We start from the raw sequence: 24,365 nt of genomic DNA on the forward strand, positions 1-24,365 counted from the left end.
TTAAAGTTACAAACCTGTTTATACATTTTTATTGTTTTCATTTACAGTAGGAGACAAAGAATTCGGACACATATTCTAACTTGATCACTTTGCTGTGTAGAAAAGGCTATAATTTATAACAGTCAGCACTTCATTAACAGGAAAAGCCCCACGGTTACTTCAGATTCTTAATAGTTTCTTCCAGCTTCTCTTTGTTTGCACCAGAAAACTCATGCACCTAGAATAGAGGAATTAGTCATTTTAAAAACATGCACACAAGTTTTATTTCAAGACAATTTGGAAGACATTTTAGTAGCAAAGAAATTCGAGAGCCCTTTAATTTTTTTGTTCAAGGACTTTTATATCCTTGTTTAAAACAAGGATAGGGCAGTAGGAGGATATTCATGCACACCCCCACACACCCCAATCCTCTTGTTATGGCTCTGGACAGGACATGCCAGCTTACTGGTGATCCCAAGCATTCATTCTAGTACCAAATTCTCACACCAGTGCTGCGTCTTTTATGACTAGATGGCAAGGCAGGGAGTCTCCATTGCAGCATGAAAGTTGTCCTACAAGCCACACTCAGAGCAGAGGCAGTTTCTCACTGGTCTCTGCAGTTGTTGTTTTTGTCATGCATGTTCCAGCTCTGGAGAAAGAGGCAGAACAAGAGTGGTGATAGAGAAGATGTCCTGCTTCATGGGCTTCCCAAGAATGCCCAGACCCAAATGAATCCATGAAGCTACCTTATAGGCAGCGGTATACAGATCTTTCACATCACCCAAACCTTTTAAGCTGGGGTGTGTTTGGGAGTGAACATGGGACCTTCTGCATGCAAAATCAAGGCCCCTCTTCATGGCAGGGAGTCTCCCTCAGGGTGGGGGAAGAAGAGATGAAAAGTTATAGGAGGACTGACAACCTGAATTTTGTAACCCACTGCTCATTGAATGCAGGGTTGTATCATATTGAAAAATATTACACATGCACCAGCTTTGTCTTTTTTTAAAAGCAACAACAAAAAGAACAGGTCAGTTTTAGCACCGTAAGCTCCATTTTGCCAGAAATGTGGGAACAGTATACCTTTTCATTATTCTTGTAGAACTGGAATGTCGGCATGCACTTCACATCACAGTGTGAGGCCACATCCTAGAAGAGATAAAAGGGCTAGATTAGTCCTGCAGAACACCTACAGTAGTGAACAAGGAAAGAGGGGAAAGCGCCTTAAGAAAGCCAAGCAACTTGTTAAACTGGTATTGTTTGGGGCCTACACATCACACAGATTTAACAAGGCAGACACAGAAGTCCCTTTTGCATAAAGTATATGTTATACCAGGGGTGTCAAACATCCGGCCCCAGAGCCAAATCAGGCCCCCGGAGGCCTCCTATCAGGCCTGTGAGCTAGTCTGCTTTCTTCTCCCTCTCTTGCTTCCTACAGTTATCAGAGACTGTTAAATAAAATATTGCAAGAGTTCTAATCTTTTAAGCTTGTTTTATTTAAAGTTTTTTTTTAAAAAAAACTTCAATTGTGTTTGTCTGTGTACTTTATGAAGTTTGTCTCTCTGCTACCTGGCATTACATTTTATGATGCAAATGGCCTGGCCTGACATTCATGTCAGATCCATCCCTCATAGCAAATGAGTTTGACATCCCTGTGTTATACAGTAGTTTCTTTTAGTAAGAGCAGAAACCACTGAAGTTGTAACAGCCTTTGGTTTGGAAACCTCTCCAATATATACACTGGTTTCATACCACTTGAATCATCTTGACTTCTGCCTACACACCCTCATGAATCCTTAAAACCGTATTTTGGAAAATGGCAAAGAACTGCCATGTGGGATTCCTAGCCAAGCAGAATGAAAATCATCAAACTTCAGTAGCACCTTGAAGACCAACAAATTTTTTCTAGGATATAAGCTTCCATGAGTCAAAGCTCACTTAGCCACAGTTATCCCACCAAAAGCCACAGTTATCAGGGGTCTATAGCAAGCCAGAAACATTCAACTAGTTTTACAACACAGATTTTTCAGTCCTCTCCACAAACCAGTAAGTTCAGCCACATTTTGAAACAATTCAAGACTCTCAGAAGGACCAACTTTGTGCTAAGACATGTGGTGGTGGCTTTACCATGTGAGCTCCTAAAGTGGACTTCCCCCTTTCGCTGACCAGCCAGGAAGAGGAGTCTTGGCCTTCCCATTTTTGTTTCAATATCTACTTCAGATGTTTCTGTACTTCTCAAGTCACATCTGGGACCAACCACAGTGCCACTGGGTATAATTTTGAGAGCAAGAATAGAGATGTCCAACAAGCAGTACACTGAGTGGTACCTCAGAGGCTGGTGTTTACCTAGAAGGAACCATAGCCATTACCCTGAATTTAATGAATGGCCCCAGGCCTATTTACCAAGTTCAAAGTACTCACTACTAAATATGTACTTATGGGGACATCAGAAGCCAAGCAGGTCTGTGACAAAAGGAAATTACTATACTCAGTATTTCTAGAAAAGCAGGCACACTCATTAAGTAGAAGATAATTTTGTAAACAAGTTTTCAGAAGTGAGAGATCTTGCTTGACCAGATACTTGAATACTTCCAAAGATGCATCATGCTGGATTTCTTTCTCATTACTTGAAAGTCTTCCAAGCACAAGCATCAGGCAGACCAAAGCCCAGAAAACTGCTGCATTTATCCACTTACCTTTCTGCCCAGAAGGTGAAAGGTGAGCCCTTGACTATGTTAGTCTAGAAGCCGCCCCCACACACAAAGAAATTAATGTGTAAAGAATATTAAATACCATCTTTCAGCAACACAAGACATCATTTCCTGCTTTACTGATAATTAAAAATGAGTGTTGAATCATTCTAGGAGATTTGGTATTTAATTCAAGACGAACCCTCAGCATTTTTACAAGCTTCCAGTTCAACAGTAAGTCAGTGTGGAGTTAGCAGAGTGGTACATCAGCTCTGAAGTTTTTTGGAACTCAGGTATGTCAACAGTATCATTAAAGCCAGGTCAAACATGCATGATTTCTGGTGCTTCACTGTATCACTGAAACCCTTTGGTCATTAGCTTTTGTTGTTACTGATGGGTCTACTTCTACCTGAGTGAATGGCAGCTGCCTTCTTATGTATTCGGGGAGGGGGGGGAGAAGAGATGGCTTTGAATGCATTGTGAGAACAGGCTGACCAAAATATCCATGGCAAGTGAGTCTTCAATAGCTCTGTAGAAGAGAAGATCTGAGAAGCTAAAGCCAGCTGTGACAAGCAAACGGATGTCAACCTTACTCACAGTTCCCTTTCCAACCTCAGCTCATCTTCCACCAAAGGAGAAAGACATAAAGTTTCAGTTCTCCCTGCCAACTACCACTAAAAATATCAACAGCTTTTTTTGACTAAAACCATTTCTGGTACAGACTTTCTCCCCCATGATCCAGTAGGACTGCAAATTGTAACCATCCCAAACTGTAAAATGCCACAACTGACAGGCCAGGTATTTGATTTCCATGTATGCTGAAGGGAATCCTACTGTTCCAAAGAACTTCAGCAAGGATTCCTCAATAAGGAAGTCTAATATGGCAGACTCCCTGTATGCCCACCAATACCAGTTTTGCCTGCAATGGACAGCCACAAGCAAGTTCCAGGAGCATTCTATGGCATGCTCTTGAATAAGGTAATAGCAGGATCCTTCAGTAGGCTTAAGCCCAGTACTGTGCAGCAAGCAGAAATGAAGGAAGATACTGCCAGCTTGAAGACCACTAGGCCAAGTGTTTTCTCTTTCCAGCTGAAGGGATTTATAGCCTGGGCATGGCTTGGGGCGGAAGTCTGGATTACAGCCCATGGCCTTAGCCAATTTGGACTGATCTGGTGGACATCAGCCCACGATACCTTGTTTATCCTGTGTGTGTAAATGTGTTTAATATATGCTATGTAAACTGTTTTGGGTCTCTATCTGGGAGAAAAGCAAAGTAAAAATACACCAAACAAAAAAAATGTATGCACCATGTACTCCCTGGAATCATGCACAAGCATATAGGGCTGCTCAAGAAACCAACTTGAGTAGCAATAGCAGATGAAGAAGAAGACCATAGATTTATACCCTGCCCTTCTTTCTCAGAGCAGCTTACAACCTCCTTTATATTCTTCCCTCACAAAAGACACCCTGTGAGGCAGGTGGGGCTGAAAGAGCTCTCACAGAAACTGCCATTTCAAGGACAACTCCTGAGAGAGCTATGGCTAACCCAAGGCCATCCCAGCAGCTGAAAGCGGAGGAGTGGGGAATCAAACCCAGTTCTCCCAGATAAGAGTCTGCACACTTAACCACTATACCAAACTGACTCTCCTTATGAACATTAAGCCTTACTAGATTTCCTTTAGTCTTAAGTTTGATCACTTTAGGTCTAGAACTTACCTGAGCATCATCCACGTCAATTTCAATAAATACTACATCTGGGTACTTTTCAGCAAGACTCTGGGGAAAAATGAAAAAAGAATTAAAGTCTATGAATTTATATCCCTACGACCATGACGTAAGAAGTTGCTAGCAGCACAAAACAGATGTCACTTTGCTACACAGTCCTATGTGAACCTATCAGTAGGTTAGGGGCCTTCAGCCCATGAGTTGCATCCTCAGGTGGGTCAGGGAGTCCTTCCTATGTGTCTGTTTTGAAGGACTTGCCACCAATGTTGAAGAAGTGAGCAGTGACTCATGAAAGCTCAGACTCTGCCACAAGTTTTGTTAATCTTTAAGGCAGGGGTGTCAAACTCATTTGTTAGAAGGGCTGGATCTGAAACAAATGGGACTTTGAGTGTCATAAAATATAATGCCAGGTAGTGGAGATATAAAATTATAATGGACACAGACAAACCCGATTAAAGATTTTTTTTTAAAATTAAAAATACAAACATGCTTAAAACTCTTACAATAATAAACATTAAAAAAACCCAAAACTCTTTCAATAGTTTAAATTGGAAAGGTGGGGAACTAGTGGAATTTGACAATGCAATTTTTAAAATAAAACATCAAGAAAAAGCACAAGGGTCTGTGGAAATAATGAAATGGCAATGTAAACTTCTCCCCACCAGTCTACTCAGATTGGCAAAGTCTTTCCAGTATAATATCCCCCTTTGGCTGTGGGCTCCCACATTAGAGTACTCACTAGATTAGGTCCATTCAGGAGAGAGAAGCTGGCTGAAAGCATCAACCCTTGTTTGCAAGGACACGACTGCAGCAAGCATGAGTTTCAGCTAGCTATAGAAAAGCTGAAAATGTAACCATCTCCACTCCATTTGAAACCATTGCAGAGTACAGAAAAAGCTGCAAGGAAAATGTGGAATGGATCTTAAAATCCACCCCACATTTTCCTTGCAGCAGCCAGCAAAGAAAGGCAGGAAGAGCCTGGGACTTATCCTGCAAGCTTCAAAGGGTGCTTCAAAGAGCCTTTGAAGTTCCCAGGCTGAAACTGACTCAGCCTGGGAGCTTCAAAAAGCCTGCCAGCTTCAAAGGGTAAGGATAGGAGGGGAGAGAACAAGAGTCCACCAGCATCTTAAAGCAAGGGTGTGAAACACCGCCCAGAGGCTGGATGCAGTCCATCCAAAGCTTTGATCAGGCGCGCAGGGCTCTTTTCTTTTCTATTGCCCCATTGTATATGCATGCAGAGCCTCCCATTCTTTAGCATAAACAAAGGAGTCGGTGAACACCTAGACAAGATTCAAGGACTACCTGCTTTTGGTTGCTTTAGCTATCCAGTCCCAGTCAACTGAGAGCGGGAACTTTAGCCTAGAAGCCAAGTGTGCACCTTTAAGTCAGTTCATCAGGAAACAAGACAACCCTGGACATACCCACAATTCCACACAACTCTTTCTGTAAAGGTATTCCAGGTGGTCTGCTCCTTTGTCTCCTGTTGTCTGATGGAATTTTAAAAGGATATCTGGCTCCCCTGAACCTTTCACAGGTCAGGTAGAAAAGAGCAAGTGAGCAGTGACTCATGAAAGTTCATACCTTTCCAAAAATTTTGTTAGACTTTAAGGTGCTACTGGACTCTTGCTCTTTTCTCCTGCTACAGGCAGACTAACACAGCCATCCATTTTGATCCTTCACAGATTGCTGCACTTCAATGCAGAATCCAAGCAGCAATTTTATTGTGTTTTCCTTAACACATGCTTACACAGGAGCAGGAACGCAGTTCCAGCTGGGTTGGTGGCCTGATAAGCAAATGAGTTCCTGCTGGGCTTTTTCCTAACAAAAAAGCCATGTGTGCATCCATACTTAATATACAGCTAATACAGACTGCCAGACAGCTCAAATTTCTTGCTCTGATTTACTATTGTGGGAAAAATACACAGCACAAGGAACAATGTTAAACCATGGAAAAGTGAGGATGCCATCTTCTGGATTGCCCAAACACTTAAGCATCTCTTTACAACAATAAGGGATAGAATTGGTCAATAGAAAAACAGACATCTAATTTACAGTGATCACATTCCAGGCACTTATGGAACTAGAGTCTCATTATGGGATATACTTAGGGGAGAAGCACCTTCTGCTAACTTACATGGTAGAAAGGCTTAATCATTTTGCATGGCCCACACCAGGTGGCAGAGAAGTCAACAACAATAAGCTTTGAAGCAGCATTCGCCAATTCTAAACTGAATTCCTCCTGCAAGGAAAGAGAGAGAGAGACAAGGTTAGAGTTGTGAAGGAACAGACTTGCATGCATGTCCCTGCTTTCAGGTTTATACCCTGAGAAGGGCAGAAAACTGCTGGCATCCTCAAACTTCTGCTTGACCAGGCCTCCCTTTTTCCTTGCTCCTCAAGGTTGCCAAACACAGACCGGGCAACAGCCACCGCCACCCGTACCTGAGTGCCACCCATATCTCCTGCTACATGGAGTTGTACATCTCGCATTCTGTACCTGCACTGTTATTTAGAGGCACCACCCAGTTGTCACACCTCTCATTTCACTCCTACAAGCTAAGGAGAAGCGATGTACCACAACTTTGACCTGCCACACTCCAGGGATGGTGAATTTGCTCCCTTTTCTGTTACCACACTTCAAAAGCACTCAGTCATCTTTCCTTGCACTCAGTCATTATCCTAAATGATGTTCACACAAGAGGCTAGTATTGCTTGAAATTACAGTAATTCAGCATTACTTTAGTTGTGACTTCTCCTCAATATCCCTCCCCACAGGGGCAAGACAGAGTCCCTTGGTAAAAGCTTAGTCCTTCATGGCTTGCATCCATCCAAGGCGAGCAAGATGGAAGAAAGATTCTTATAATCTCCCCTGGGGAATTGGTCCCACCTTGGGGTCATTGATCTTCCTGTTTAAAGAGGATGAGAGTACATTTCAACCATTTGCCTCTTCCCTCTCTGTACCTCTGGGTATCTTCCAGCAGGGTTCAAGGCAGTAAACTATTGTCCTGCATCAGCCAGAACCACCAGCATAACCTGGGCTTTTTTTGTATCAGGAACTTCTTTGCATATTAGGTCACACATCCCTGAGGTAGTCAATCCTCCAAGGGCTTACAAGGCTCTTACAGAACCTACTGTAAGCTCTTGGAGGATTGACTACATCAGGGATGTGTGGCCTAATATGCAAAGGATTTCCTGATACAAAAAAACCCCTGAGCATAACCAAGAGCTTGAGTGATCTGTGTCTGAGGCCTGATAACTCCTTCTCCTAACCTCTTTCCTTTCTGTCAGATATGAGTTTGCAACTCAGCTCCTACTCACACACAGTGCAATCACAATGGCCAAACTACTGGGGAGAATTCTTGGGCTCATAACATCTCTCTACAGTGTGATCAGTAGATTGTAAGAGTTCAGTTTTCCAAAACTACATTACTGTGCCATGAAGCATACAAAACCCCACTGACCCTACCCCAAAGGCCTGGCAATAATCTTTTCAGGTACCCATCTACTCTGCCCTGGGTTTACAATGCAATTCAGGAAAGATTTGGCATTATATAAAAAGAGACATGTGCTTGATCTTCCTTGCTAGCATCCTATCCTGCTAGCATAACCGCAGTTCATCCCTGCAATCCACAATGCTTTTTACCAGCCTTCCTGGTGGTGGAAAGTGTCGTCAAGGTGACTTACGGCAACCCCATAGGGTCTTCAAAGCAAGAAATGTTCAGAGATGGTTTACCACTGCCTGCCCTCACATCTTGGCCCTGGTATTTCTTGGTCTCCCATCCAAATACTAAACAGGGCCAACTCTGATTAGCTTCCAAGAACTGACAACATTGGGCTAGCTGGGATGATCCAGGTCAGGTCAGCCCTCCTGCCAAGCCATAAATGAACAGCATAACAAGAGCAAGCAATAGATCATCTCTTTCTGTATTTGAGAAAGCCTCTTGCTCGGACTCAAGAACATTTAACACCATGTTCTGTGTGCGCTACAAGGCATACAGCTTAAGGCAACTCTATGAATTAATGCCCCCAAATGGCCCCCTACCATTAACAGCTTTGCTCAGGTCTTATAAACCGACTGAGTCCATACTGTGTGATTGCTACAATATTTGTGCCTTGATAGGCACTCCTAATTGAGAACTATTAAGTTGGGTTTGCAAGCTACTTTTTCCTTATTTCTTGCAGCAATGCTCATAAAAAAGAAAAAAGGAAAGGTACCATGTAACTGCCAAAAACACACTTCAGTATGTTGAAAGTATTAGAAATTCTTATTGTCATTCAAGGGCTTCTTTATTTTGGAGGTCTTCAGAAGGTATTCCCAGTACTATAGCTCAGAAACTATGAAGAATCCCTGCCCTCCCAAATATTGTCAGTACCTTGCAGATGTTTCCCAAAGCCAAGAACAGGAATCCTAAATCAGAAAAGCTGGAGTCAATGTAATGCTGGTCCAGTTAGGTCCTACTTAGGTCCCACTGAAGTCCATACAATTTGCATTCTGTTAAGCAAGTCCTAATGTATAGCATTGTCCGTATGTGCTGCTCTGAGCTTTGTCTATTCTTTATTCCCCACACCCCTGCAAGGCTGGTTATGCCAAGAGCAAAGCTATTCTTTATGGCCACAGGACAACTAGAAAGCAGCTCTCTCCAGTTCTAGCCTGACCTGCTACCCACTCTAGTTCTCAGAAGGCCAAGTATAAACAGAAGAGTCCCTTGTTTAAATCTTGCACTCTATGACCTGTCTGTCATAGCTTTAAGGAAGTCCCTATTTCTTCCCCCACATGCCCCATCTCAGAGCTCACTTCTACAAGACTGATGGGTCTGATCCAGATTAAAATCAGCATTTTCCAAAAATGCCCTTGCAGGGGCAGATTTTCCCCATTCCTGTTGTCCCTCTCCTAGGAACAGCAATGTACAGAAATTGGGGGAGGGTGGATGGAAAAGCTAGTCATTCTAAACTTATCTGTTTAGGATTGGCAAGAAGGTAACAAAAAATACTCTGGACACTTTAAGACAGTCTATAAAGAAGCCGTGTTATTCTTACAAAGTTCACATACTCTTGATGGCAGTGGTGGGGCCATGCTTTGCCCATAGGAGCTTTTCATGTAGCCCTTGAGCTACTCAGTTTGTCCAGCATGTCATCCACTGGATTTGTTGTTGTTGTTCAGTCGCACAGTCGTGTCCAACTCTTTGCGACCCATGGACAAAGTCACATCAGGCCCTCCTGTCTTCCACCATCCTCCAAAGTCTGCTCAAATTCGTGTTTGTTACATTAGTAACGCTTTCCAGCCATCTCATCTTTTGCCTTTTGTCTTTTCCAGCATCAGGGTCTTCACCAGTGAGTGCTCCTTTCTCATTTGGTGGCCAAAGTATTTGAGCTTCAGCATCTGACCTTCCAGGGAACAGTCTGGTTTGATTTCTCTTAGGACTGACTGATTTGATCTTCTTGCAGTCCAAGGGACTCTTAAGAGTCTTCTCCAGCACCACAGCTCAAAAGCATCTATTCTTCTGCGCTCGACCTTCCTTATGGTCCATCTTTCACCGTCATACATTACTACTGGGAATACCATCGCTTTGACTATACAGACTTCTGTTGGCAGGGTGATGTCTCTACTTTTATTATACTGCCCAGGTTCGCCATAGCTGTCCTCCCAAGGAGCAAACGCCTTTTAATTTCATGGTTACAGTCGCCAACTGCAGTGATCTTGGATCTCAGAAATGTGAAGTCTGTCACTACTTCCATGTCTGCCCCTTCTATTTGCCAAGGTGTGATGGGGCCAGATGCCATGATCTTAGTTTTTTAGTTTTTTTGATGTTGAGTTTCAAGTCTACTTTTGTGCTCTCCTCTATCAACCTCAACAAGAGGTTCTTTAGGTCCTCCTCACTTTCTGCAATTAGAGTGGTGTCATCTGCTTCATCCAGGCCAGCATACCGCATTATGTACTCTGCATATAAATTAAACAAGCAGGGTGACAATATACATCCTTGTCGAACTCCTTTTCCTATTTTAAACTAATCAGTTGTTCCATATCCCGTTCTTCTTGTCCCTTATACAGGTTTCTCAGGAGACATGTGAGGTGGTCTGGTACTCCCATCTCTTTAAGGACTTGCCACAGTTTGTTGTGATCCACACAATCAAAGGATTTAGCGTAGTCAATGAAAAAGAAATAGACGTTTTTCTGATACTCCCATGCTTTCTCCATAATCCAGTGAATGTTGGCAATTTGATCTCTAATCCCTCTACCTCTCTGAAACCCAGCTTGAACTTCTGGTAGTTCCCGATCTACATACTGCTGAAGCCTAGCTTGTAGGATCTTTAACATGACCTTGCTGGCATGTGAAATGAGTGCAATGGTGCGATAGTTTGAACATTCCTTGGCATTGCCCTTCTTTGGGACTGGAATATAAACTGATCTTTTCCAATCCCGTGGCGACTGTTGCGTTTTCCAGATTTGTAATCCCACTGGATTACAGTAGACCAATCCCCACCCCCCCCACAAAACCAACCTGGGAAGCAGCAGAGTAGGCCACATGTGGTCTCCACTCACAGTAAACACTTCCTTATCAGTGCTGTGATGCATTAAGCTTTCCAATGTTACATTGTTCCATGGAAATTTTACACCCCACATATGTAAATATTGTCTATCCAAATCAATGACTTTAGATGGCTAAATGTTGGATGCAAAGCTAGGAGAAGACACCCCCCAGTGTTTTTACATGGCATGTTTGTCTTTGTCATCAAATGTAAAAATTTGCATCAGTAAGTTTCACCAGAAAACCTATACCCCTGCTCCCTAGCACCACTTGCTTGTCCAAAATGGATGAATGTTAGAAGTTACATAAGACCTTCAGAACTAGAGAGGAAAACTGAGAATCCGTCTAAAACCAAACACCAGCTGTACATTTCAGGCCCCCAAATTTACCTATTTCTCACCTAAGCAATGTGTGTGTGTCTGGGGGGGTGGGGAGGCAGCCATATCACTTGTCAGGAAGTTGGTGCAGGGAGGAAATGGTGTCACATTCCCCCATGTATTGCATTCCTAGTACTTTGATGCCTTCTCTTACAAGCAAATGGGAAAGAGGCGCCTTGGATTTCAGAACAGTCTTCAAAAACAAGATGGGAAAAGGAATTAGGAAGTAGTGAGCAGAAGAGAAATTTCCCCCAGACCGGGAAAATAAGATATTGGGGCAAGGAATATCCCTAATTAAAAATCATCAAGAGGGTTTGTTTTATTTACATTTCTTATGCTGTCTTTGCACCTTATCAGGGTTCACAAGTTGGTGAACTTAAAAAGCATTAACACATCAGCAACTAAAAAGTTAAAATCATAAAATAATTTAATTAAAATACTAACAAAAAATGCTAGGAGGAGAGGCCAATAATAACCGGGGGGGGGGGGTTACACCAGAAGAAACAAAAAAGAAATGCATCCAATCCTACTGGTTTGAGAGCAAGAATTTGTGGAGGATGCAGTTCAGCAGACTGCTGTGGGGGGCCATTGCTAACAAAGAGGCTGCAGAGGAATGGATCCAGGGCCAATTGTGACTGCCATGCATTCTCAACCAGGCCATCCTCATGCTCCGTGGACTTGCTAGGCAATAGGCAAGGAAGATTTGCACTGCAGGAGCTGTGAGGAATAGTTAGGAAGAAACCTAAGGCAGCCCTAGTGCCAATGTAGACTGCCACCCACCTGCCTTCTCCTTGGGCCATAGTTGCATTTGAAAGCTTGCTAACAGGTTTCTGGTTACGTTCCCAAGGGCTGCCTTTAAGTGCCTACACTTTGATTTCACAAGCTTCCTAGCATACACCCTTATGTCAATATCTATTTGTACTACATTCTGGTCAGCACTCTAATCCATTTCCCTGAAGACTATGAAGTCAGCATAATCTCATCTTCCCGGACTAGTTCAGCTATCCAAAACTCACCACATCCAAATGGAGGCTAATTCAGCATGCTTACCAGAAGGATCATTAACACCAAGAGCCCCCAAGTGTTCCACTAAACGTTCTTAGTGCTCAGTGAGAGCTCCCCGAAAACTTCCAGAGCTTATGTTACCTCATGTTTCCCCTTGTAATACTACAATTTAATAAACAATGTGTGTATTGTCACATTGCCAACTCACCTTGCCCTCTGTCCTTCACACATCTGTTTGGGAGCTATGCTGTGGTAAATCACAGCCATATTGCCACCCCAGGATTCCTTTCACTTTTGACCAATCACTGTCATTTTGCTATCCCAGGATTCCTATTATCTGACCAAGGTGGCATCCAATGACACTAGTGGCTACAATTATGTAGTATGAAAACCATAAAATACTTTTTGTTCTAGCAGTTAATATGAATGCACAGTCATGCAAACATGAATATCTGAACACAATAATTTTGACTGGACCTGTCTTTGATTAATTCATTTGGTTATATGAAAGGGTGGGCCTATATAAAATTGTAATTGTTGGAACTGTTGCAATAAAATGCCATTTTAGAATTCGTATAGAAACATACATTTGGAAAGCATAGAAGTGAGCACCTTTTGTACATATTCTTTTCACAGAGCAATTCAAAAGTGCAAAACCCATCTTTGCCCCTCCCCCCCCCACCGAAAAAGCTATCTCTGCAATATATGCACAAAATCTAATGAAAACAAATAATGGAAACTAACTGGTAGGGTAATGTTTCACCACTCTGAAACAAAACACCTGGTACAGGAAAGCCAAGCCATAGATCGATCAACACAGTGACTTCCATGGTGATGATGCTTCATCATGGAAAGCTTGTACATCCTCGGGGGACACAGTTAAACAGGGCACACTCAGCTCATGTACAGAAAAGATGCAAGGGAGGGGCCACATGAAGATGCAGCTGAGTTACAGGACTGTTCCCTATGCTCGGGGCGACTTGCTGTAACATAAATGGCAAGAGAAACATATGGATTGCTGCTCAGCTATTTAACAGGGCAGTAAATTTTATACTATACAACCCCAGCTCTTAATGTTTCTAGGATGCACACGTCTAAAGATGTGGGTAACTTGCACAACATTCAAAAATCTAATTGATCAATACTTTCAGCTTCAGGCATTCAGCGTTTGATTTGCGATACTGTGGGCAATACAGTCTACACTGCAGGACTGTTGCCTGTGTTACCAAGAATACATGTGAAGCACTTACATTTAGTTGCATTGTGTAAAACTATACTAGGAATCAATAGTCACCAGTAGCAACCACTGAAGTCATTCTATAAGATATTCTGCTTACATGTAATTTTTTTTTTAAATTCACACAAGTAATGGCAATATGGAGAAATAGAAGATGGCACTTTTGAAAGAGTTACAAGGCAGCATCTCACACAACAACACCAGGGGAGGGATGGTGGCTCAGTGGTAGAGCATCTGCTTGGTAAGCAGAAGGTCTCAGGTTCAATCCCCGGCATCTCCAACTAAAAAGGTCCAGGCAAATAGGTGTGAAAAACCTCAGCGTGAGACCCTGGAGAGCCGCTGCCAGTCTGAGTAGACAGTACTGACATGATGGAACAAGTGTCTGATTCAGTACAAGGCATGTTCATATGTTCACCATATTGTGGTTTGGAGACTGCTGACCCCAAGAAAGGAAGAGCAGAGAGTGTGCTGCATAACCTCTTGCTGGGCAAAAGACGCAATTGCTGAACACCATGTGGACTATTAGAAACCATGGCCGGCCAACAAGTTTTGCCAGAGTTGACTGATTTCTGTTAATGGCACAAAAGCCAACTTCTTCATGAAATGTGGATCTGGTTGCCAAGTATGTTCAGTTGCTGAACTACAATTCAAACTTCCTGGAATGGTGTAAGGCGAATCTGGACTTTTTTGTATGATGAATGACTAACATGAAACTTCACCTAACTTTTTTTTTGGTCATCAAACAGTAGCTGACCAGATGTGGCTGGCCATTGCCTGCCTCTGTGCCGCAGCCTTAGACTTCCTTTGTGGCCTCCCATTCAAGTACTAACCAGGACTAACTCTGCTGAGCTTCCAAGATCTCAGGCAACCCAGGTCAAAGTCAGCTGACATAGAAGCTTAGAAATTCAGCTACAATTGAACAGCAGAGTGGATTGTAAGAAAAAAGCCATCAAGAAGTACACATTCCTAAGGAGAACAACTCTGGTCAAGAAAGCCCTTCGGAATATTACAATCTGGAGTGCAATTAGGAATAAGACGACAACCTTCTCTTTCCAGCCAACTTTGCCATTAGCATTATGAACCGTCTGCTGCAGAGCAGCATGACACGTGCCCTTTTGTTGTTGGCTGAACATTATGTATCTCCATCAAGAAAATCACCTTAGTATGAAGTTTCAAGAATACTCAATTTTAAGTATTTACTAAGCCAGCAGTTATTAAGTTTAAGAAATGCTAAAAGGCAGTGTTTAAGTTTTTACCTAAGGAGTTTTCAATTTAACATGAGCGATCCAAGTATTAGAACTTGATCAAGACGAAGAGTTGGTTTTATACCCTGCTTTTCTCTACCCTAAAGAGTCTCAAAGCAGTTTACAATCACCTTCCCTTTCTTTGATAACAACAGGTGACTTGTTAGGTAGATTGGGCTGAGAGAGTTCTGAGAGAACTGTGACTGGCCCAAGGTCACCCAGCAGGCCTCATGTGAAGAAACAGAAAATCAAACCCAGTTCTCCAGATTAGAGTCTAGAGTCCAGGAGTCTTAACCACTACACCATATTGGTTCTCAATACAAAAGGATTATAAGACAACACATCAGGGGAATCTCATTTTCTCTTTTCTACTATTTCTTCTTTCCCTTCCCCAAAAGCCCCATAACTACCTCCTTCTCTCCTTCCCACCTACCAGCCAATCTACATTTTATCTGCACCCACCCCCCAGCATCAGCTATATCGGGGTGGCCAAACCTGCTTAACCTGAAAGTCCCAAGACATGAATGTCAGATGTTTGAGGGGAGAGAGGGAAGGAGAAAATAGATGGGGAGGGAGGAGAGAGGGAAAGGTGGAAAGAAAGCAACTTGAACTTTAAATGCATTCTCCAAGCCACCGACTTTAAATGCCATCTCCATGCTGGTCAATGGGGTGGTGGGGGCTTCAAGAGCCACACAGTGTGTCTGAAAGAGACACATGTGCCTCCCATGCCACAGTTTGGTCAACCCATCTTTCTTTATTCCCCATCTTTCTCCATGATAGGTAATCAAAGCATGTCATTCTCCTCTCCTCCATTCCATCATTACAACCAACAAGCAAGGTAAATTAGGGCAAGAATGTGTAATTAGCTTAGGGTCATGCAGTGACCTTCCACAACAAAGAGGGAACTATGAACCAAGATCTCACATCTTAATGTGAAATTCTAACCACTCTACAACATTGGGTTTCATATGGTGACTGCTACTGCAAGCAGCCAGGCCTGAGTGAGTCATGGAAGCTGTGACGTGAAAGAACTCAGCCTAAGACCTTGGAGAGCCACTGCCAATTTGAGTGGACAATACTGACCTTGGTAGAGGTCACAGCTTCCACATCATCTACTACCTGATTATTTTCACTGGAGATGCCAGGAATTGAACCTGGGACTCTCTGCATGCTTTACCCCTTTCCTTATTTAAACAACTAAGGCCATGCTCTAAGGCCATACCAGTGTGGCCCTGGCCCTGATAAGGCCAAAATAGCCCTGAGAAAGGACTCTGCTCCTCCTGCTGCCCTTTACTGGCAGAAGGGAAGCCCTGAAGGCCAGGAACACTACTGTGGTTGCCTAGCAATAGCAACTAATGGCATCTATTTCTTAAAAATACAGGCACTCCTTCAATCGTTTCCGGGGGTTAACTTCCAATGATTTGTTGGGGGTTTTATTTTTATTTCAGGTTTTTTTTCTGCAAGCATAGGGCTTTTTCAGGTTTGTAGGAAGAGCTGTCTTAATTCTTAATGGACTCCAGTCTCCAAACTTAAGTATCCACTGATGACACCTTACTGAGAATCAAATACACAAATGGGAAGAGGGGGACGGACCCATGAGACTTTTTTTTGGGGGGGGGAGAATCCCATCTCCCCCTCACCATCCAGCCCTGTGTTCCTCCAGGCCCCATCACCCACCTTTGGGCCTGGCTGCAGCGTCAGTGTCTGGGAGCCATTCGAAGCCCAGAGTAGCCCCTGCAATCTTGTGGGTGGGCCCAGAGTGGCTCTCAGACTGTGACCCCCAGTTCTGCAGAATCAAGATTTGAGCAGGTTTTATCTGCAGAATCCAATTTTGTGTTCAGGAAAATTGAAATTTATTTATTTTTAAGATTTCAGATTTTCATGCAAACCCGGGGTTCCCCCAAGTTTGCAAGAAAATCTGTTTCATGCCAATGTGGTCCCAGTCCATGGTTAAGGGCCACACACTGCTATTAGATATAGATTAAAATGAAGCTGAATTATGCCAACCAGTGCTCTACCAAGGTCAGTATTGTCCCCTCAATTTGGCAGTGGCTCTCCAGGGTCTCAGGCTGAGTTCTTTCACATCATCTACTACCAGATTCTTTTCACTGAAGATGCCAGGAATTGAACCTGGGACTCTCTGCATGCTTTACCCCTTTCCTTATTTAAACAACTAAGGCCGTGCTCTATTGTAAAGGCCTTTGACCTGTTCAATATTCTCTCCTGTAGTTCTCTCCCCAGCACCAATAATATGCCTATTAGGAAGTCCAGCTAATTCAAAAGCTAACAGCAATATCTTCTCAAGTATCTGGGGACTGGAAATTCAGGGTTTCTGGGTTTCAAAAAAACCCTGAATTATAGCACTTTATCCCCACCTCACTCAATTATATGCCACATGTAAAGCACTCTTAGAATCTCCACACAGGAATGTTTCAGGGTAGTCAGCAAAGAGGAAATGGCTAATCTGTCAAGAATGAAAAGAAGCTCAAGTAACTTGCCTCCGGTCCCACCATGAAAAAGGAAGGGAGATCACATGGACTGCCTCAATTTCAGAATTCCCATGGCAGCAGTTACTAAGAATTTGCATGTACATGTTTTTGTATGGGATGTGAGAACCTATTTATGTTGTTAAATGCCACAGCCACCGTATGGAGCCTCCACCAAGAACATGTCCTATGTCCTTCATATAGCAGATGTCATGACTCTGTAAGAAAGCCCAATTGCAAGGGTGTGCTATAGTACAATTGGAGCATGATATCCAACAAAGCATTTCTGCTTTTAAAAACTCTTTTAGAAGTACAATTCTTAAATTACCGCCTGTTGACTTACAGGTCATTCTAGCCACAGCCAGGTGGAAAGAGCTAAACTGACTGAAATGGAACTCTGAAGGGAAGGCAGGCATAGAAAGAGGGAAAGCAAGCACTGCGGAACATCCAGCCAACATTTTAAAAATGAAATTTCATTAAGCACGGAAGCAGTCCGATCCATAATTTGGATGATTGTACAATTAGAGGCACAGGAGGCATAATAGGAAGGAACTGCAAGCTAACCAAACAAACAACACAGTCTGAAAACATTCTGAAAACAGGAGATCAAGTATGCCTAGAACAGAGTCCAGAGTTGTAGCAGACAGGGCCATGACACAGTCAATTCAGGTCATATGCTGCCAATTATGGTCAAATTAAATGTGGTAGCTTTCCTACTGCATGGGGGAGCACATCAGATTAATATACTGAACATCTTAAGGACCATGGAGAAGAGCAGAGTACAAGTAAGTGTGATCAGAAAAGTGGGGAACAGCATGTTTGAGGAATATTAACACATTACAAGCCTGGAAAAGAAAAAAAGCTGGGGGGAAATATTTCTCCCAATTTTTTTTCTGAAGCTATTCCCCCCCCCCCCCCCCGGACAAACTGAAAAAATGATTATGGAATATTTTCTTTTACAATGATAAAACACATGTTTATGAGAAAGTGTTTATATTTAATTCTCCAATATGATTTCTAAAAACTATGTAACAGGAAGACTTTTATGTATGACTAAGTATCAAATATTGCAATTTCTTTGGTTCTTGTAGATTTTCTGGGCGGTGTGGCTGTGGTCTTGGCATTGTGAGACCTAACGTTTCACCATTAGCTGTGACTGGCATCCTTAGACGTGTAAGCCGGAAAACTGTTGTTCTCACCCAGGATACAATTCAAATACTGAGAAAATATTGAAAATATAATTCTCAAATGAAGGAGAAAGACGTTGTGATGGACTGTCATGGGATAATGCTTCACAGAGACTGAGAATGGGTTGTTCAAACAGAATTCTGTTGAGTGTGTCAGTTTAAAAATAGTTGGGAACTGACAGCTGACAAGACAGTTTAGGACTAAGGACTGGGAAGGAGGCAAAGAGGAGTGAGAGGATCACAGAATAAGAAGAATTGCAGATTTATACCCCGCCCTTCTCTTTGAATCAGAAAGGCTTACAGTCTCCTTTATCTTCCCCCACAACAGTCACCCCGTGAGGTGGGTGGGGCTAAGAGAACTCTTACAGCAGCTGCCCTTTCAAGGACAGTTCTGTGAGAGCTATGGCTGATCCAAGGCCATTCCCCATTCAAGCCAAAAAGGGTCAGAGTTTCTACTCAAGAGAAATAATCCCTGCCCAGCGGAAAGGGAGATGACTCTTAAAAGAGGACTGAACCTTGGTCTGTATATATAGAAGGATTTTAAGAATGGTTGTATGTTACGTTCCCCACCCCCCAATTTTCCAAAAAGTCACTTTTCCTGGAAATTTTACTTTTCTAAACTTGGGCCAGTCACACACAGCCTAAACTACTTCACTGGGTTGTTGTGAGGCTGACGGGGGGGGGGGGGGGGAGAGAATTTGCTGTAAACCACTATGGGAAGAAAAAGCTGTTCACTGCTAACAGACCAAACAGCAATAGATTGCATGAAAGAGAAATTCAGAGCATAGATTAGGAGACCAAGAGGGAGTAAGTACTAGAAACCCTGCCTTGACAAATGATGCTATTCAAGAGTGCAAGGCAGACAGCTATAAAAAGTGCAATGGAGCAAAAAACTCAATTTTTAAACTGAAGTGGAATCCATGGCCCTCCAACACTGACCAATTCCAATGCTGTATTGCTACTCCCAGATGTCTTTTGCCTGCCATATAGTGTTTACCAAGAACACTGGAACCCAAGCGCTATATAAATATGGAGTAATTGCTCAGACCTCCAACTTAGCAAGCCAACAAGCCCCATTTTGATTAATATTCAGGCCTCTGAAGTCCTCCTCTTCCTACCACACCCCCCCTTACTCAAGCATATACAGTAAGCAGCCCTGTTCCTACTGAAAACATGTTCCTACTGAAAGCATGCATCCTCTCATGTTGTCAACACAGTAAGAGCCATGCAAGCTTCTCTTTTCCAAGCCAAGGACAACAAAGTGCTATGTGGCACCAAAAAGGTCTGATCTTTAAGGGCAGACAGTTCTCTTGGCTACTCAAATTCTAATCAATATTACGCCTTGATCACAAAGGACTTTACACAAGCCAGAGGCATCCAGCCCTTTCCTTACTGGCTAACATCTAGTTAGATGCCAGCTGGAAACAGGTTTTGAAAAAAATTCAAGCAGCTCTTAGAAACAGGAAGGGCAGCATCACACAAACCACCATTATTCAACCAAAAACAGCCATCAGTAATCATCCACAGATGATTACTAAAATCTCTGTGATAAAATCTTTTTCACTGGAAGATAAGGCAACAAGCCAATACGATTTTACACCAGAAGTAAATATGTCTGCTTTAGGACTATCTCCTAGGTGCCACTCATGCAATAAGAGTTCCAAGCAAAGTTATTGGTTCCCAGCAGCTGATCAGCCAGGGAGGGCAGGCTAGAGCCTGGGGCATCAGCACCTGTGAGTGGCAAAAGCTCTAGGAGCTCCTGCCCTTCCAAAAAGAGGGAAGCCTGTTTTATCCCCTTCTCCAGCTGTGAAGAATTCCAGTTGCCATTCCTAGGAAATGGGGAAGTGGTTCATCTTCACAGATGTTACAAGAAAGGATTCCCCTCTGCCCCAGAATACACTCACAAATCCTAAATATTGCCACATCAGCCATCTCTACTGCCTGATTTGCAGATGAGAGGCAGGTGCAGAAGCATTCTATGCCATCCTTCATTTGTACTCCAGCACTGTAATGGGTTACTGGACATTATCTGCAGTGAGCACAAGAGAAAGATGCAAACATGTCATTCCCATTTTCCTTAGGGCACGTGAAGCCTAAAGATGAAGCTAGCCAGAATGAATTTCTTCAGCTTAGTAAAGAGATAGCTAAGAGGGAGAATGAAAGGCAGATCAAGGGAGACAAGTTTATCATTTATGTAGCGATAGGGTTGGAGAGGGTCCGGTGAAATTGACAAGAAGAGTTCTCCATACATAATGCAAGAATCCATGCCTACAGCAAACAAGAGCATAACTGGATTCAGCAAACAGCAAGCACATGAAAGGCTGATTCTCTGGCAAGGATGATCAGTTTAACTCAGACCCCATCCTACAAGCCACAATCGCTTGAAATGAGTTCTGGGTATTTTGGCATCCACAAAGAACTCTGTGCTCCAGTAGGTCCATACGCCAAGTTTCTCACCTTGCTCTGTGCATACAGGTAAGATAATGCAGTTCACCAACTGGTCAGAGTTTCAGCTCTCATTAAAAAGCGTCCATTACCATTTCTGTCAAGAGGTGTACGTATGTGAAAGCTCAAACAATTCTGAACTTGCTTAAGAAATATCTGTTTCCGGTAGCAGTCTTCCCAGGATAAACACAAGCGTTCATGGGATGAGGCAGAATACTCCTGAAACTAACCCTCTCTCCAAGACAGCGGAAGTCTGGCAGAGAGCCCTTGCAAATGAGCCACTCCCCATTCAACAACTAAAGTAATCATGGCCTGCAGAAGGATTATACCATAACAGTGAACATGTACATTCCACACTCCACACTGCAAAGACATCATTCCTACCTACTACAGATAAACAGACAAGGAACAACCTGCAAAAGGCTCCAGCATTAGATTTAATACTGCAGGTTTGCAACTGCTGTCTCTGTTCCCTTCTTCCGGGTACAGAAACCAGTGAAGATTAAAGTGTGTTGCAATGGGGGAAAACAAACAGAAGAGCAATAAAATGGCTCAAGCCAAGGTCTTCGCAAGGGCAAGGGAATTAAAGATACTTCTTACTTCTCAAGATACAGAACAAGAATGACCCTCATCCACTAATCTGACCTATGAAGGTTTCTCCTATGCAGTAAGAGGGGCACTGCCATATCTTAAAGGAGGAGCCACACCCCAGTTTTACTTGGCGAAGTCACTGGAATACTAAGAAGAGCCACTCATTTCTGGTTCACCAGCCAAACCGAGAGCTGCTGTTGCCCACATGACGGGTCAAGTTCAATCAAGCGTGTAGAAGTTTAATGAGGTCTAGGGGGAAGAGGAAGCGCTGGAATCAGGGCGGCTGTTTCCACAGGAGACAGAAAGGAGTTGTAAGACCAGCCATCCAAGGAACCCGAAGAAGGGAGCACGCAAATCTCCCTTCCCACGATCTGAGTAACACATGCTCAGCCCAAGGCTGATGCAACAACTTGAGCCGCATCCCCCCCCCCCCGCCCCTCGTGTATGTTGTTGTTTTTTTCAGGCACACCAAACACGGCATCATTTCCCTAGCAAGACTGGGGTGAAAGGGGGCGCTCTCATGTCGATAGAATACTAGCCTTGCGCTGGGGGGAGAGAGAGGGGAGACAAGCCAGAAGCTTTTGCAAACCAGAAAAGCCACCAAGCCTACGGCGCTCGACAACAGCCAGAAAAACATCCAGACCTGCAAAGGGTTAACCAGCCGAGTCGAACAGCCGCAACCCCAACAAGTGCCCCCTAAGGCGGAGACCGCTCCACAATCATTCCAAAGGCACCCTGCAGGCAGCGCTTGGAGGCCTGCCAGAGCCAACCTGGAGGGCTCCCATCCCAAAGCCCCACCTAACCCCCAACCTCTCACTTACCATGTTTCCTACGGTCTTCACCATCTTTGCAGCCGCTCCTTGTTCACTCGTGGAACCGACAACCGCGATGGCTGCTGAAGCGTTCTGATTAGCACCGCCTTCCTCCATGGCTTTATGGATGGCGAAGCATCCGCCCAGGAGGATGCTCCGCGCAGGCGTCCTACAGGCTGGCGGCCGCCGGGATCAGGGCGCGTGCGCAGACGCTGTTCCCCGCCTCTTGTTTGCTCTGAATTCGCAAGGACTGCAGCCTCATTCAGTGTTGCCTTCAGTATTGCAAAGGGATGAGCAAATAGGAATATTTTGAAGGCACTTATCGACCCAGCACATGCAGCTATAGTGACCAAAAGGCCTGCAAAAAAAACCAAACAAACCTTGTATAAGAAGTTTAATGGCTAAATGGATAGCTGAAGCTTTACGCGGCATGGACGTAACTAATATCACGTTGAGCCCCCGTTGAAGGGACAGGAGTTTTTTACCCCTCTAGGCAGTTTGGTAAGCATACTTATATCACGAGATTCAGGTCATTTATTCAGAAATGAGACCCTTTGGTTTAAATGGAGTTTTCTTTCAGGCTGCCGTCTGACGTGAATTTATTGCGGAGAGCTAAATAGTGCAGTGGCGCTTGGAGTTTGTGTGTGTGTTTTAATCCCAGTATAAATTTTTGTAGATTTCACTTCTTCACATGTTGAGACTGAATCCTCCGACGGAGGACCTCCCTACATAGTCGTCTCAGTTCGGTGTACCGACTGCAGTGTTGGAACAAAACCTGCAAGATTTACAATGCACACACACCTCAGCAGAGTTAAGCTGTTCTAAATCCATTTAAATCAGTGGGCCTAGAGGGGGTGCCATCTGTATGAAATTGTACTGTTAGGTGTGAATTCCCACTCACCATGAAATTCACTGTTCGACTTTGGGCCAAGCACACTACCGGGTAGCCTTTTGTTAACCTTTAAAGTACCATTAGATTGTTTAGTTTCATAAAAGTTGTTATGCTGCTACCCCTTAAGAATTAGTAGGGAGAAAAAGTAATCCTGAGAAGTAAATCGTAATTTATTCAGCGTTGGTATTCCAAGGAAACTATCACAGATTTTTAATTAAGTTGGACTTCCCTTTGAGTAAAACATGTTTAGGATGGGGCTGCACATATTTTGTTTTTTGATTGCACCTTTTGCCTAATTTAAGAGCCCCGTGGCGCAGAGTGGTAAAGCTGCAGTACTGCAGTCGGAGCCCTCTGCTCACGACCTGAGTTCGATCCCAGCAAAAGCTGGTTCAGGTAGCCGTCTCCAGGTTGACTCAGCCTTCCATCCTTCCAAGGTCGGTAAAATGAGTACCCAGCTTGCTGGAGGGGAAGTGTAGATGACTAGGGAAGGCAATAGCAAACCACCCTGTAAAAAAGTCTGCCGTGAAAATGTTGTGAAAGCAACGTCACCCCAGAGTCGAAAACGACTGGTGCTTGCACAGGGGACTGCCTTTAAGAGCCCCTTGGCACAGAGTGTTAAAGCTGCAGTACTGCAGTCCTAAGCTCTGCTCATGACCTGAGTTCAATTCCTGATGGAAGCTGGGTTTTCAGGTAGCCAGCTTGAGATTGACTCAGCCTTCCATCCTTCCAAGGTCGGTAAAATGCGTACCCAGCTTGCTGGGGGGAAAGCGTAGATGACTGGGGAAGGCAATGGCAAACCACCCCGTAAAAAGTCTGCCGTGAAAGCAACGTCAGAAACGACTTGCACAGGGGACCTTTCCTTTCTTTGCCTGATTTGCACCTCCATTCTGTATGGATCACAGCTTTGGGAAATTTTCAGCCTTCAAATGGCACTTCTAATTTCCTCACCCTACATTTACTTAGATACAATATGGTGTATCTCAGCAGGACTTGTTCTCCTTTAAATGTCTGGCCACTTTTTGTTTCCTGAAGTGCTTCAGACCTTTAAGAATTGCACGACAGCCAGAAATTCAACACCTGGAACAGACTCTGGTCAGTGCATTTCCTAGTTGCAAAAGCAGTACCTGTTGACATCCTGCTTATTGATGGCAGAGAACCATGCAAGGTATGAGGA

General features: G+C 43.6%; 1 protein-coding gene across 1 annotated transcript; it reads right to left on the reverse strand.

Annotated features, from left to right (window-relative positions):
* Positions 1-22,493, reverse strand: LOC132570504 (thioredoxin). The gene is made up of 5 exons (XM_060237165.1): positions 22,309-22,493; positions 6,526-6,630; positions 4,383-4,442; positions 1,060-1,125; positions 1-217 (listed from the first exon to the last, which is right to left on the reverse strand). Exons 1-5 carry the CDS (start codon positions 22,414-22,416, stop codon positions 155-157), a joined length of 402 nt encoding a protein of 133 aa, XP_060093148.1. The 5' UTR covers positions 22,417-22,493; the 3' UTR covers positions 1-154.
* Between the last annotated feature and the right edge of the window lie 1,872 nt (positions 22,494-24,365).

This window comes from Heteronotia binoei, chromosome 4 (assembly GCF_032191835.1).
Source record: "Heteronotia binoei isolate CCM8104 ecotype False Entrance Well chromosome 4, APGP_CSIRO_Hbin_v1, whole genome shotgun sequence".
Taxonomy (NCBI): Eukaryota; Metazoa; Chordata; class Lepidosauria; order Squamata; family Gekkonidae; genus Heteronotia; species Heteronotia binoei.